Genomic DNA, 16313 nt, shown 5'->3' on the forward strand with positions numbered 1-16313 from the left:
CCATAACTGCTTCTGAATATTATGGCAAGGTGACTATGATCTGTCGATTGCACTGTGGCTGACAGGGGCCCCGATTGCTCTGCCCCAGGACATGAGTCACTCATTATATTTATGGTGTGTTGGTCACATCATGAAACATTGGAACTGGTCCCCATGGTTTTCAGAATTGTCTTTTAGTCTTGTAACTTTGGTTCTCCCTCCCAGTCTCATTTTAACAATATTATCTCAGTCTTTTAATATTTTATACCTTATATAGTATTTATCTTCTCCATATGCAGGGTCCTCCCGGTCAGATTGGGACTCCAGGTCTAAGAGGAGAGCAAGGCATTCCTGGCCCAAGGGTAAATATTTCTTGTTCTTCTCATTCTGGGAGAAGAAACTTACTGCACCTGATTTAAATGAAGTCAATGAGAATCTTTCCATTGATTTCAGTGGGACTTTGAATGAAAGACAAATACTGGACTTCTCCCCAGTACCCCAGGCCTTGCAAAAATAATTCTATTTGAAGCTCATGCTAAGGTTCCCCAAACTACTGGTTTAGACATGAACATGAATTTGAAATTCATTGGGTCAAATTCTGACCAAGTTCCAATCTTTTTACAGGCAAACTCCCTGTAATAGGGGGCTTGGAGGGCCAGGTGGCTAGTGGTTGGAGTACTTGACTTCCGGCCCCCTGCTTCTCTGGTCAAGGTGCCTAAGTCTTTAAGGCAGGGGGATAGGGAGAAAGAAGAAAGAGTTTCTGAGGAATTGAAAAGCATTTAGTCTACAGACAGGGTAGATTGATATTAACAATGACACCAACTCAGTTTTTCCACTCAATTCCCATTAAAACCAATGGGAACTGGGCATCTGAGCCCCTAAGTGGCTTTGATGGATCTCAGTCTTAATAGCTAATAGGTGATTTCCACTGTTGAGCAAAACCTTTTGATTGTTTGGTGTGGCTGATACACACGTTATTAATAAATAATGCTAAATGAGCTATGGAGCTAGGCCCCAATATTTAATTTCAATGTGCTGAGCTTTATTGACATGTTGCAAAATTTTGGCTCTTTTCTTTCTATTGTAGGGCGGTGGTGGTGCTGCCGGACCACCCGGGGATCGGGGCAGGATTGGTCCCTTGGGACAAAAGGTACGGTGAGCATCAATATTGAGCATCAGTGCCTAAAATAATAATGAAAAGCTGCTGAATATGAGTTTAATCTCTTTTTTTAAACATACTGGCAATCAACATGTTCAAGCAAAATTGTGATTTATCATCTTCAAGAGTTTGCATAGAGTGGAACAAAGCAGGGTAAAGGCTAAGCCACTGGCTGCTTTACTGGAATCCTATGTCATTGAACTAGAAGACACATTTATTAAAATAAAAACAACTTTGAGATTCATAATATTCTGGGCCAGATCCTCAGCTGGTGTAAATTGGTGTAGCTTGATTGACTTAGCTGATTTGCACCAGAAAATGATCCAATCCTTTTTTTCGTGATCCTTATCACTGTTATGCCCTCTTCATATATACCCATTGGGCCACCAAACCTGCTGTTATAACTTCGCCATGGAGTTCGATCAGCAAAATGTCTGGCCCTTTGTATTTTGGCCTTATTGTTGGTACGCTCATAACAGACAAATGGTGGCACTTATTACTGCAGCTTCTGTATTTCACACAGTCTCTGAAATCACTGGATCAGGCAAAAGGATAAACAGTGCTATGGCTTTAGCCACACATTTTTAGTTGTGTAAACATGGCCATGCATTCCTGCTTGTAAGGGACCATTACAGATGCATTTGTAGAAAAGAACCAATGCATAAGCGGAGAGATAAGGGCTTAAATGAATACTCCCTTTTTCAGGGTGAACCTGGTGATATTGGAACAAAAGGACAGCCTGGATTTCCTGGGCCTCGAGGAGAGACAGTAAGCATTGTTCTGTGCAGCTCTAAAGGATGCTGGGCTAAATCCCATTCTGGTATAAATGTGCAAAATTCCATAAAAGCAGAAAATTTAGTTTTATTGTCCTGCCTATGGTCTTTGTATTTTACATGGTGACATATAAAGAAGAAATATACATCATAGTTTTACTCTTGTGTGAACATTTTTTTTTAAATGGCAATCACTCTCTGGAGGAGTCTTTACGTTAGCTGAGGGGATACTATTAAGTGATTTTGTTTTTTTGCCTCTTACTATCTGTTCCTTTATACCTAAGAATTCTTCACAATGAGGAAGAACAGGTGTATAGACCAGTGCAAGAAATATTATCAGCTCTATGGGGGATATTCACCCTGTTGCCCCGAAGTGGTAGCTAGGTCTCTTTCTGGCCCATTGCACAGAGCCTAGATGTATACCCTACTTAGCAGTCACCATAGTTCCTACCATTCTCAGCTTAATACAGATTGCAGTCCTAAAAGTCAACTGTAGGAGGGATAATGGTTGGTCGTCTAAAATAAGGAGGAACAAACACGTTTGGGTGAATGTTTGCAGGATCAGCACTTATGTAAAGTTAAGCATATGCACAAGTATTGGTGAGATCAGGGAAGTGGTGCTCAATCCTGTTCACACTGAAGGCAGTGGCAAAATTTCCATTGACTTCATGTGTGTTGGATTGGTTCCCCTGGTTCCTCTAGGAATAGAATAGCTATCTGATATACTGGTTCAGAGAGACTTCTGGTTTCTTTTGAGCAACTTGATATACAACCAGGGTAAAATCCTGGTGCCAATGAAGTCAATAGTTAAATTCCCATTGACTTCAACGAGGCCAGATTTCACCCAGAGTGCATATGCACCAAGCCTGTTTTTAGTTTTATATCTTTGTTTTTACTTCTCTCTAAGTAACTAATTCTAAAAGGGCCTGATTCAAAAGCCTCTTTCCATTGACTCCTATGGACTTTGGCTCTGGACTAAATGGATTTTTGTGACTCTTACGTTGCACCAATAATCCTTGCACATGTGTTACATATTAATGCTTTCATCTTTGCCAATTTTAGGGAGAAGATGGGCGAGATGGAGTCGGCAGGCCAGGACCTAAAGGCAAAAGAGTAAGCGCAGCCACAACATGTCTAACAGTATCGCTTCAAGGACCTTAAAAAACAACCGAAACCCTGGCGGTAACAAGGACCTCCATCCTCCAGTTGGATCCACACGCATGGAGCGTGGGGGTGTCTAGTTGAAATCAGTGGGGTTGTGCATAGGAACAAGGATCTGCTCTAGTGCGTCTGATTATTGAATCACAACAAGATGCCGGTCAAACCCCTCCTCCTTCATATGTGTTGGGTGCCTTTGTGCTTGTTAGCTCCTCAGTGCAGCTTGTCCGCCTACTGATGGCACTTTAGAAATAGCAGCATCGGCTGTCATTTCAGTCTTGTTTGATATTAACAGTCCAATAACAATCAGATTTTTAAACCAGCTGCCATTTATTCTCTCTTGATCATATCAACATTATGAGTCTGCAGTTTCATTCACTTTTCCTCCACTGGTTCTTTTCCTTCATACATTTGCTTTGGACCTGTCTTCAGAAGCAAGATTAATTTTTTTAAACCCTAAAACTTTTCTGTTACTACAGGGTGAAACAGGATTCCCGGGATACCCAGGGCCAAAGGTACCGTTGAGCTTATGTAACTTCCCTTCATGTTCTGCGAGAGTAGCAAATTTCTGTTTTATGTTATCTTCTGCTACAACTCCTGTTTATACTGTTTTCTAAACAGGGCGCAGCTGGATCTCGCGGTGGCGGTGGAGGTCCTGGCCCTAAAGGAAACAGAGGCCGCAGGGTAAGTTTTACCATGACACGGTTTCTCATGCAGTCCTTTACACAAGAACGGAGTAAAAGCCTGCTTAGCTCCAGGGCTTTGTGAGTTCTGCACAATGTTTTTTCCTCATTCACGCTATTCTGGGGGTTCTCCTGCTCCCAGTGATTGGGATTGCTAGGCTGCAGCTTTGGGAGAGTGATCGGTTGGGCCAGATTTTGCTCTTCGTTACACTGGAGCATGCAGCCCTGTTCAGACAGTCCCATTCTTCCCGGGGGAGGGGACTTGCCTGCCACAGATAGACTAATTCAGTCATTGGTCTGAAGAAACCCTGCACATTGGCTCCACGGATGAGGGAGGAGGTGAACATGTACCAAGCTTTCCGGCTGGCTACTCATGTCTGGATTTGCAATTAGAGCATAGACATATTGCTCTGCTGTATATAGCACTTGTAGTCAGCTGGTCAAAGTTATTCCTCAGGAAGCCACTTTTTTATATTAGTGCCTTTATTCTGAAAAATAATCCACCATGGGAGGTTATACCAGTTGTATTTCAGACACCTATTCCTTAGTGGGACTGTACGCTACAAAGCTCATAACTCATTAGCATCTACGTACCTCCAGTGAGGTGCATAGGGCTCTGTTCTCCTTGAAGAGCATTCGGGACATTCTTCTAGTCTTGTGTTCAAACATATCAAATGTGGATTGGTGATCTTTACTCTACTGTTTCTCAGGGGAATGCAGGAGAGCCTGGGGAACCAGGTCAGATCGGAGTGATTGGATACCCAGGACCACCTGTAAGTGTTCATTGTATTTACAGCTGGTCTAGTAGATTGGCTTCACTGTCCCCAGAGAACTTGCTAATTTCCCTTTCCATTAATATGTAGCATGTTTGCCAACAACTGAAATAAGCTCTATTTTTCCTCCTTTTATCTTACACTCTGGCAAATTCATCCTCCATTATCTTGGACATGTTGCATGTTTCCTTTGGGTCTAGTGAGGATAATGGGATCCTGATTTCATTGTGCTCGCTTTATAAATTCCTAGCTTGTTGTTATCACTGAACAATGTTCACACATGCTCCAGGTTCAGTGTGTGATGCAAGGCACTCTGAGGAGGCTAGCAGTGAAGGGCTGGTACCTGCTGAGAAGTTTATCAATGTACATTTCTTTGACATTTGGCCTTTAGTTGTTCCACGTGGGAAGTTTCCTTCTCAGCGTTTGGTCAAATAGAAACCACCCAAATACACCAGCTAAATCCACCACCCCTTAACAATGTCATAAGTACTCGGGAACTTCTCTCGCAGGGCTCCTGGGGACAGATTGCCAAGCCTGCAGCTGCACGGACCCTGGATGGGAGGTGGAGGTTGTGTGGCTACTTGTTTTCAAAGTGGCAGGAGGTTACCCATCTGCTAAATCTGCAGGGCTTTTTGTTGTATCCCCTTTCCTTACTCAGCATGCCATTTTTTCTTCTGTGCGGACTACCTGTGACTAAGTGAGTCCTGTGCTACCCAATGACAGGTTTCAGAGGAACAGCCGTGTTAGTCTGTATTCGCAAAAAGAAAAGGAGTACTTGTGGCACTTTAGAGACTAACCAATTTATTTGAGCATGAGCTTTCGTGAGCTACAGCTCACTTCATCAGATGCATACCGTGGAAACTGCAGCAGACTTTATATACACACAGAGAATATGAAACAATACCTCCTGCCACCCCACTGTCCTGCTGGTAATAGCTTATCTAAAGTGATCAACAGGTGGGCCACTTCCAGCACAAATCCAGGTTTTCTCACCCTCCACCCCCCCCCCCACAAACCCGACTTGATTATGTAAAGAGTTGTCACTTTGGATGGGCTAGCGCCAGCAGGGGGGTGGGTTTGTGTGGGGGGGTGGAGGGTGAGAAAACCTGGATTTGTGCTGGAAGTGGCCCACCTGTTGATCACTTTAGATAAGCTATTACCAGCAGGACAGTGGGGTGGGAGGAGGTATTGTTTCATATTCTCTGTGTGTATATAAAGTCTGCTGCAGTTTCCACGGTATGCATCTGATGAAGTGAGCTGTAGCTCACGAAAGCTCATGCTCAAATAAATTGGTTAGTCTCTAAGGTGCCACAAGTACTCCTTTTCTTTCTGTGTTACCTAGTGCAACATGTGGAATAGCAGCTGTTCCATTGCACAGCCCAGTAACACTCACCAAAAGTGGTAAGCAAGTTGCTTACTCCTGGGTATGGATGTGGAGCGGCCTACATACCCCAGCACAGGATTGGGCCCTAAGAAAACATCCTGCGTCTCAGACACCCAGGAACATAATATGTTGGGAGATAATTAGTTCTGTTTAATTAATTACATGCCATTTATACTGGCCGGGCCTGCCTGTTAGCCATTGTTTTACAGTCATTGAAATGCATTGCCCTGAATCTGTTTTCTGGCAATTGACCCAGGGGAGGACTGCCAGGGCGGTTCATGCTCCTCACCAAGATGGTACATAACTCTCACCCAATGAGGCAAGTTGGGTGTGCGTGTGGGGGAACGTTTGTGACTGCCTTAGCCCCAGTGTGCGTACTCCTCCAGGGCAAGGCACAAAGTCACCCTAACACTCACATGGGTGAAATTCCCCCTGTGCCCAGGGCCTGCACAAGGTCTGTGTAGCACTTCATTCTCACATAAGCCCTATGCGGAGATCCTAAGGGATGGTGACCCTCTGCACAGGGGTGAATTTCACCAGGTGCTTAACAGTGACTGCAATGATTTAGATGAGCAATAAGAGCCCTGCATGCCTGTAATACAACAGATCCTTGATTTTATGAGCTCCTCCATCTCCAAGTAGTTTGTAAAATAGGGATTCTACTGTATAACATTGATAAGGATAGAAAGTTTCGATCTCTTCCTGGAGATGGAAATTCAAATATACAGATTTTTGTTCTTACTTCCACATGCTCACTGGCTGAATAACAATTTTAAGTGACTTTGGTATAACATCCCATCAATATGTATTGTAATGCAAGCTTTTTTTTAAACAGGGGCTTAAGGGTGAAAGAGGCGAATCCAAAGATGTAAGTTGAATATTACTTCTCTGCCTCCATCTTGTTCTGAAATACCTTTTGTTTGATGGCGTGTTTATCTCTCTCTCTCTCTTTTCCTTTTCCTCTTTTTTAAAGCAATGTGTACTTATCCGGAGCATCAAAGATAAATGTCGTAAGTATCTCTGTGCTGTCGTGTTTCTGTAGCTCACTTGTGTGCTGATCATGTTATACAAACTGACCCAACTAAATCACTTTCTTTTAATTATTCACAGCTTGCTGCTATGGTAAGTCATTTTGATTGTTTAATGTCTGGTAGTAATTTTTATATATATATTTATTCAGGGCCAAAGCCTCAGGCGATATAATACCCTCCATTGACTTCAATGGAGGTAAATTGATTTACGCCCGCTGAGGATCTGGTCCTTGCTATTTAATAATATCATCTAATATTAACTGTTTTAAACCCATCTTTCGGGTAGGCCCCAAGGAATGCCCTGTGTACCCAACAGAACTGGCATTTGCTATAGATACCTCCTCAGGTGTCAATAACAACATTTTCAACCGAATGAAGCAGACAGTGCTGAGAGTGGCTAACAACCTAATCATTGCCGAGAGCAACTGCCCCCGGGGTGCCCGTGTGGCAGTCGTGACCTACAACAGTGATGTCACCACGGAGATCCGTTTTGCTGATGCCAGGAAGAAAGCCAATCTCCTGGAACAGCTTCAGAACCTCCAAATCACCCTGACGACAAAGCAGCGCAGCCTGGAAACTGCCATGTCCTTTGTAGCCAGAAACACCTTCAAGCGTGCACGCAGTGGCTTTCTGATGAGGAAGGTGGCTGTGTTCTTCAGCAATGGCCCAACAAGAGCATCGTCACAACTTAATGATGCGGTGCTGAAGCTGTACGATGCTGGAGTCACGCCAGTGTTCCTTACTGACAGAGAGGATCGGGCTCTCATAAATGCACTGCAGGTTTGGACCACTCATTCCTGCTCTTTCCTTTCTGCTTGATGAGCTCTGTCAGCTCCCATGGAAGTCAGTGGGCACGTTTCTATTGACTTATGTAGGCATCGGCTCAAGCCTTTCAAATGCCTAGTTCCGAGCAACATTGTCAGGACAAACAACAGGCTTCATGCACATTCCAAAATTCTTTCCCAGTGCAATGCATGCTGTGGAACGAGAATATTGATTCTTTGTATTGTGGTAGCTCTTAGAAGCTCTAGTCACGGACCAGGACCCTATTGTGCTAGGAACTGTACAAAAACAGTCCCTGCCCCAAAGAACTTACAATCTCAGTAAAATACCCACACAAGTACCTCACTCTTAAGGAACTGATGTGAATGAACGGCATTTTGTGAATGAATTGGGTGAGAGGTCTCTCATACACAGAGAATAAGAAATCTCTATACTGTATGTTGAAATACAACTTAAAATCTGAGTAAGCTCCAAAGAAAGTATTATTATTTATTAGTATCCCACCCAGCAGCACCCAAAAGCTCCAATCACCCATTGTGCTAGGTGCTGTACAAACATAGCAAGAGACAGCCCCTGCCTTAAAAACCATACAATCTAAACAGACAATACAAAAGAAGGGGGGGGAGGGGAAGAATGGAAGTACCACATTATTATCCCCATTTTACTGTTGGGGAACTGAGGTCCGGAGAGATTAAATAATTTGTCCAAAGGTCACACATGGCATGTATGGCAGATTAGGGAACTGAATCCAGCTCTCTAACCCCCAATCCAGTGCCTTAGTTCAAGACTACCCTTACCCTAAGAAGTTTATACGTTTAAAACTTATAAATACTGTGTTATGAACCCTGTGTTTTTTGCTTTTGTCTAAACCAGATGAATAACAGTGCAGTGGGACAAGCTATTGTCCTTCCTACCGCTGCGGTTCCACTTAATCAAACCATTAGGAGACTACTGACATGTCACATTTGTTTGGGTAAGGCACTGGATTTCTCCTCTTTATAATTTTGTTTAGTTAGGGCCTTGTCTTACATGAGTAGCCCCATGACAGCCAATGGAAGTTTTGGTGTGATGGAAGCACAATCAGGAGTCAGCCGATATGCAGTATGAGGTGGGATACATTCACATTTCTATTTTTTGCTGAGTTGTTATGTTTGAGAGAGAACATTCATCAGAAAGGGCCTGGATCACACTGCAGTTTAACACAGTGGTTCTCCAGCTTTTGCGTTCTGCAGATCACATCAGATGTTCATATTCCTTTCATGGGCTGTTTCCTCTTCCAATGTCTCAATCCCCTGCTTCTTAGTGCTCAAAATACTGCCTTCTCCAGTTGGCTAGAAAGGGCTTGACGGACTGCACAGTGTGAAATTCATTGATTTAGTAGACATGTGTTCAAGTAACTGAAGATGCCTCGGGATGAAATCCTCTATATATGATATATAACCTACTGCTTTCTGCTCGAGCCTTGGTAGTATTTCATATTATGAGGGAATTAGATTGTAAGAGCGATATAGAAGATATGTTCAGTAGCTGAATAAATACAATTTGAGCATATTACTACATAGCTACGTGATATAATTAAGGAAAATTGTAATTGATTCAGTTGCACCTACTGGAACTAATGCTTAATTTATGCCAACAGTGTGGAAACAAGCAAAACTGTTATTGGATTTGCTTTTATAGCAAAACTATTAATTCACCAGGCATATGACATGCCAAAGTATTTTATGGGAGACCACATCTGTGATATTGTTGGATCTCGTCAGAAAATAGATTATAACTATGTCAAGGAATGATTGTCTTATGGATGTGCACATGAAACAGGATGTATTTCTTTTCTAGATGTATGTGATCCTGATCCCGTCTGTGGCGTTAGTCCTAGTTCTCAAAGGCCTTTCTTCAGAGACAGGAGGGCAGTCCCCACGGACGTAGACATTGACATGGCATTCCTCCTGGATAGCTCTGAGAGCACCACTCCTTTGCAGTTCAACGAGATGAAGAAGTACATTTCCTACATAGTAAATCAGTTGGAGATCAGCTCTAATCCAAAGGCATCACAGCACCATGCAAGAGTGGCCGTTCTCCAGCATGCTCCTTATGAATACGAAAGCAACTCAAGCTCATTGCCAGTAAAAGTAGAGCTGTCCCTAACAGATTATAGGTCCAAAGACAAGATGGTGGATTTCATTCTGAACCAAATGGCCCAGCTATATGGCACAAGGGCTCTGGGAAGTGCAATTAAATACACAATGGGACATGTTTTTGAAAGTGCACCAAACCCCAGGGATCTGAAAGTCATGGTTTTGATGATGACTGGAGAAGTTAAAAAGCAAGAACTTGAGCACCTTCAAAGAGTTATCTTGGGTGCCAAATGCAAAGGGTACTTCTTCGTGGTACTTGGCATCGGCAAGAAAGTGAATGTCAAGAATATCTACAGCTTGGCTAGTGAGCCAAATGATGTGTTCTTCAAATTAGTCGAGAAGCCGTCTGAGCTGCATGAAGAGCCCTTACTGCGCTTTGCAAAATTGTTACCGTCGTTTATCAGCAGTAAGTAGAACATAGCACAGGCATGGGGGAAAGTGGAAGAATAAAGATGTTAATATGATAATGCAGCTTGGAGATGGGGACAGCATGAAAGTACAGAAAATTAGCAGTTGTTGGCATGGCTTTTTTGTCTTATTTGATTTTAACTAGAGATGGGCCTCAAGCCCGAACTGCAGATCTGAACACCTGAGGATGTTAGGCAAGTTTGCCTCTGGAACCAATCAAGATGCCTGGTGCCTAGGTCCATACATTAAAATTCTGAATCTAGGCAGCTCAGCTCTTTGGGGACCTTTGGCTCTGAATCTGCATTTTGCAGTTTCGAGTCAGCCCTAATTATAACATTTTTTTATTCTTTCATCTTGTAGATGCAAATTGGTTCCACAGAAAGGGAGTTCTGGGCTGGCTGCTTTGGGCAGTGCAAAATCTTTCGTCATACTAAGTCTTTGGTGGCTCAAAGAACCACAGTGATTGAGGAGATTCTCAGGGGCAGGCCCAGGGCAGCTTTGTTTCTTGCTGTCCTGTAGCACGCTGGAAACTCACTAAGCATGCTCTCCTCTTCACCCCAGCACCCCACCCTGGCGATATTTGAACAGCTCAAATGAGGAATTACCGTTCTCTGAGCGTAATGCTCAGGCATTTAGTGATGTAAACCACGCTGGCCAAAGATTCAGATCCCAATAGTTTTCTCGGCCCTTTGTCATTCAGAGGCAGTATCCTGAGTTCCATGTAACTTACTGTGCATGGCTCCTTTAGAGGTGCCTTGAAAACCAAATCTCTGTTGCACCAGAAATGCCTGTCAGCAAGTGTAATGTTACTGGCCTCAGCTGGTGCAAATGGTCACAACTCACCATTAACTTCAACTTATGCAAGTTGAGATCTGGCCCACTGAGAGGAGAATTGGGTGCTTTGCTGAGGCCATTAGCTCTAGTGTTTATGTTCACCCTCTTGGGGTTCTTCACAGCACTGTCTCTCCTACAATACACAATCTGCCTGCTGCAGTACCAAAAGCAACCCATTGGGCTAACAAAGCCTAAATGTTGGGATTTCCCCCTGCAGACTCCACAACTACCCACCATCATACAGTCTCGGCACCTGGGAATAAAATATACGTTTAGAACTCTGCAGCTTGATTTCCCCATCTCCGCAGGAAGGAGGCCTAGATCCTTTAAATTGTCAGAAAAATATTACGTTCCGCTGAGCCTGTACTGTGGGAACACATGGGTTTTGTTTAAGTACAGCAGGGTTTAGGCATTATCTAATATGCTCAACCAATGTATTCTTATGGTTTGTCCTGATATAAATCTAAAACTTATGATCCCCATGGAGCTGTTGCTGTCTTGAAATAATAAATATACCGTTTTAAGCAACAGCTTAATTTCTTGTAGTGATCAATGGAGCTGGTGCCAGAGATATTATAATATAGTCGTTAACACAACATTCCAACCTAAAACAGGTCCGCTGTCTTTTGTGGCCAAAGTGAGATCAATGTGGTTAAATTAACATGAAATAATTGTTATGCTGAGTTGATTAATCATTTTTTTAAAGGTATTACCATTATTAAAAAACAACATTTCACATTGAGCTGTTTCTCTCTCTAGGTGAAAACTCTTTTTACCTGTCTCCAGACATACGGAAACAATGTGATTGGTTCCAAGGTGATCAGTCAGCAAAGAGGTCTTCTAAATTTGGCCAAAAAACATTGTAAGTAGGAGTTTTTCTGCAACAGATTGGGCTTGGGAAGCCAAATCTCTGAGGGACAAGCACTGTCTTCATATTCCTTGTCATATTGAATTAAACTGAATCCTGGATCTTCCCACAGGGCATCTAAGTGTTCATGAGTCTGCTGTCCTTAGTGCTGTAGCAAAGGAGCAGCACATCTGTCTTTAGATAATTTTGATATACAGATATACTATGTAGAGTATAAAACTATCTTCCTCGTTTGGACCAAGATTTCCAAAAGTGGTTGATGGTTTTGGGTGCTCAACTTGGCCCACCGTAAAAGGACCTGATTTACAGAGACCAGTTGCTCAGCACTGTCTAAACACCAGGCCCTTCTTAGGTAGCATTTCCCAAACTTTTGAAAGCTGATCCTCTGCTTCAGGAAAATGAAACCAATCACACTCCCATTCAACCTGGCCGGGTGGTGTTAAAAGCTGACCCCTCTCAATTTATACATCTCCTGCTCCAGCTAGTGCTTTGCACTCCCTTAGGGGGCACTTTGGGAAACACTGCTTTAGGGGGTCTCAAGTGGGACACCCCAAAAGTAAGACACTCGCTATGACTTGCATCTTTGGAAAATCTTGGTCCTGTATTTTCCTAAGCAGATTTTTTTATGTTAAATTTACAAGTCATGTCAATGGACCCATCCTCCAGGTTCTCTCTTCATGAAAATCCCAGTAATTTGAATGAGAATTCCAGGTACAGAGCAAGCAAGACAGCCTAATATACCTCGCTATTCATCTATTAATTGTGTATCTTTCTCTTACTTCACTGGCATCATTGTAAATCACTGCTAAAATGATTGTGCTATCATGGGATGTCGTGCATGGTAAGGGTTGTTGCCTTCTCTCATACCACAATCATGCCATAAAGCATGGTCTAGGTATACTTGGTCCTGCCTCACCATGGTGGGCAGGGATGGAGTAGATAATCGCTTGAGGTCCCTTCCAGCCCTACATTGCTATGAGTCTATGTGTGGCAAGATGATTCAGCTCGTATGGTGATAGACAGGATAGAAAAACCAGAACAGGTATGTCTGAAAATGAGAACAATGAATTTCTTTTTAAAAGCTTATACTATAGCAGGGGTGGGCAAACTTTTTGGCCTGAGGGCCACATCGGGGTATGGAAATTGTATGGTGGGCCATTAATGCTCACGGAATTGGGGGTAGGGGTGCAGGAGGGGATGAGGGCTCCAGCTGGGGGTGTGGGCTCTGAGGTGGGGCCAGAAATGAGGAGTTCAGGGTGAGGGAGGGGGCTCTGGGTTGGTGTGAGGGAAAGTGTGGGCTCTGGGGTGGAGCTGGGGAGTTTGGGGTAAAGGAGGGGGCTCCAGGCTGGGACCAAGGGGTTCGGAGGGTGGGAGAGGGATCAGGGCTGGGGTAGGGGGTTGGGATATGGGGGAGGGGTGTAAGGGCTCCGGCTGGAGGTGTGGGCTCTGGGGTGGGGCCGGGGATGAGGGGTTTGGGGTGCAGGAGGGTGCTCCGGACTGGGACCAATGGGTTCGGAGGACAGGAGGGCAATCAGGGATGGGGCAGGCTGTTGGGGCATGGGGGGTGGAGGGGGAAGGGGAGGGCTCCGGCTGCGGATGAGGGGTTTGGGGTACAAGAGGGGACTCTGGGCTGGGACCAAGGGGTTCGGAGGGCAGGAGGGGGATCAGGGCTGTGGCAGGGGATTGGGGCGCAGGCTCCGGGCGGCACTTACCGCAAGCAGCTCCTGGAAGCATGTCCCCCCATCCAGCTCCGAGGTGCGGCCAGGCAGCTCTGCGCGCTGCCCCATCCACAGGTGCCACCCCTGCAGCTCCCATTGGCCAGGAACCGTGGCCAATGGGAGCTGCAGGAGCGGTGCCTGCAGATGGGGCAGCGCGCAGAGCCGCCTGGCCGTGCCTCCGTGTACTACATAGGAGCCGGAGGGGGGTCATGCCGGCTGCTTCCTGGGAGACGACGCGCAGAGCAGGGTGAACCCCTGACCCCACTCCCCGGCTGGAGTGCCGGAGCGGGGCAAACCCCTGACCCTACTCCCTGGCTGGAGCCGAGGGCCAGATTAAATGGTCTGACAGGCTGGATGTGGCCTGTGGGCCGTAGTTTGCCCACCCCTGTACTATAGGATACCTACAGCGCTATCTAATTAATGGCCTCCTTACCAACAGAACTTGTAACGTGCCTGCCATGATAGTACTTAGGAGTAGCGTTCAGCTGCTTGGCAGAAATCCACCAGCTTCTCATTCCTCTGTGGGCGCAGCCTACAGCACAGGGAAGCCCATGGAAAGATTCCCATTGACTTAGTGAACTTTTATGAGTCCTTCTACCTCCAGAACTCTAGTATCACACGAATAAAGATGTTATTGCCCGGCACAGCTACGTTTTGTGTTAAATAGAAAAATAGAGCGATCTGTAACAACTGGTTTGGTTTAAACAGACATGGTGCAAATAATGTGACTACCAGTGCGCCTACGACCACAACTGCGCCTACGACCACAACTGCGCGTACGACCACAACTCTGCGTACGACCACAACTGCGCCTACGACCACAACTGCGCCTACGACCACAACAAGCCCAACTACGAGTGCGCGGAAAGCTACAACAGCAAACGCAACCACCAGTGCGCGGAAAGCTACAGCTACAACTGGAAGCAAAACTCCCAGTGCACGCATAGCTGCTACAGACCAACCAGCGGGTATGTACGGTATTCCCCAGTCTTCCCTTTTTTAGAAGATTGAGATCCGGGGTCTGGGCAGTAAAATCCAGTGCTCACTTTTTCAAATACTGGGAAATAAAAAGGCAGAGCGTTCTGTCTCAGAAAGGACTATATTAATTAAAAAGTGCCTAGAGGGCCAAATCCTCTACTGGTGTAAAGTGGTATAATGCTCTTGACTTCAATGGAGCTTTGCTGATTTACACCAGTGGGAGAGCTGCCCTTCTAACGTCTGTGCCTGGAAACTCCCACAAAGATTTTGTGGGATTGCATGGCTATGAATGAATCAGAGACTAGACAGAATTTATACTAAATAAAAGATATGTCTTTATTCAAATGCATTGTTGATTCTCAGTGGTTTAGATGGAATAAATATAGTAAATGAGCTATACAGTCCAACCCAGTGCAGCTGGGTCATAGGTGTAATGCCACTGGCTTGACCTTGAGGGTCTTTAATACCATTATAGCAGGGCTGAATTTGGCCCATTGTGGTTAAGCACATAGCCACTGTGTAGGATCATTTGACTTCTGAGTCAGCTAAATGGAAACGTTGCAGTCTGTGCAGACAGAACCAATGCTGGCACCATATATGGGAAAAGAAAGCCTCTTATGCGAGCAATGGTCATTTAAAAGAGCTATGCCATATGGTTTTGTCAGGGGGTTGCACAAGTCTTTACTTTTCAGTGACAGAAGTAACAAAGAACATATGCAGAGAAACGTCTCCATGTAAATATACGGTTACACTTTCATTAGGGGTCAACTCTGTCGTCAGCTTGCAGAGGAGACCCAGTCTCATGCTTCACTGGAGTTTTCAGCCAGTTTTCTAACTGTTTTATCCAACATTGTATCATAGTTTTGTCCAGAGCTGGGAAAACTCTTCATGGCAAATAATTTGACTCATTTAGACCTATTTTCTGTTAATAAATTACCCTTGGGTGGCCACTGGGCTAGGGCTTCAGCTGGTACAACTCAGAGGTCAATGGAGCTATGCCAGCTTATAATGTGGCCTGCTGGTGTTTGCAGATTTGTTTGCTATTTGAAATTGTTAGGAACATCATACAAACATATTTGAGTTTGTGGGAGGCTTGTTTGCTTTGAAGATGTCTTTGGCTAGTCACTATTCTTATACGTGGATTGTGATTCGGTCACTTGTCACATCAGATAGCTGGGTGATCGAAACTTTTATAAAGAGGAAGAGGGAAAGCAGGAATGTTTCAGGGTTCATCACAGGAACATTTCTGCCATAGACCTTCACATGATAATATTTTTGCTCAAGGTTTCCCAAGCGCCCGCTTTCCGTGAACTTTCTTATGAACAAAAAACGCTGCTGATGCCAATGAGTGCGGAAAAGCCCGTTAACATCTTCTAGGCACAGAAACATTCAGAAATAGGTTGTTTCAGCTCCACCCAGCTCTAGTTTTGCCTCTAGAAAGAAAATTATGTGCATGTGAATGAAAACTATTGAAGAAATATTGTGCCCATTTAGAACTGAATTGCTGATTTTGAGGAGTTGAAGTAACACATGGCACTACGTGCTTTCTTTTTTTAAGCTCTAACCCTGGTACCTATAAATTAGCTGGAGAGAGCAGACGAGGGTCTGGTCTAGTCTCGAAAATTAGGTCGGCATAACTTCGTCAC

At 44.5% G+C, this 16313-nt stretch overlaps 1 protein-coding gene across 6 annotated transcripts in view; it reads left to right on the forward strand.

The window, feature by feature from the left end:
- COL6A3 (collagen type VI alpha 3 chain) overlaps positions 1-16313 on the forward strand; it is a 120448-nt gene that overhangs the window by 76962 nt on the left and 27173 nt on the right. For all 6 annotated transcript variants that reach the window (XM_048869348.2, XM_075118154.1, XM_075118156.1 and 3 more), the window contains 15 exons: positions 279-341; positions 1067-1129; positions 1844-1906; positions 2974-3024; positions 3549-3584; positions 3691-3753; positions 4463-4525; positions 6745-6777; positions 6883-6919; positions 7020-7031; positions 7227-7720; positions 8597-8696; positions 9563-10267; positions 11863-11965; positions 14398-14657. In XM_048869348.2, coding sequence (XP_048725305.2) covers positions 279-341; positions 1067-1129; positions 1844-1906; positions 2974-3024; positions 3549-3584; positions 3691-3753; positions 4463-4525; positions 6745-6777; positions 6883-6919; positions 7020-7031; positions 7227-7720; positions 8597-8696; positions 9563-10267; positions 11863-11965; positions 14398-14657 — 2146 coding nt within the window. The remainder of the gene's footprint in view (positions 1-278; positions 342-1066; positions 1130-1843; positions 1907-2973; positions 3025-3548; positions 3585-3690; positions 3754-4462; positions 4526-6744; positions 6778-6882; positions 6920-7019; positions 7032-7226; positions 7721-8596; positions 8697-9562; positions 10268-11862; positions 11966-14397; positions 14658-16313) is intronic.

The sequence above is a fragment of the Caretta caretta genome, chromosome 11 (assembly GCF_965140235.1).
Source record: "Caretta caretta isolate rCarCar2 chromosome 11, rCarCar1.hap1, whole genome shotgun sequence".
Taxonomy (NCBI): Eukaryota; Metazoa; Chordata; order Testudines; family Cheloniidae; genus Caretta; species Caretta caretta.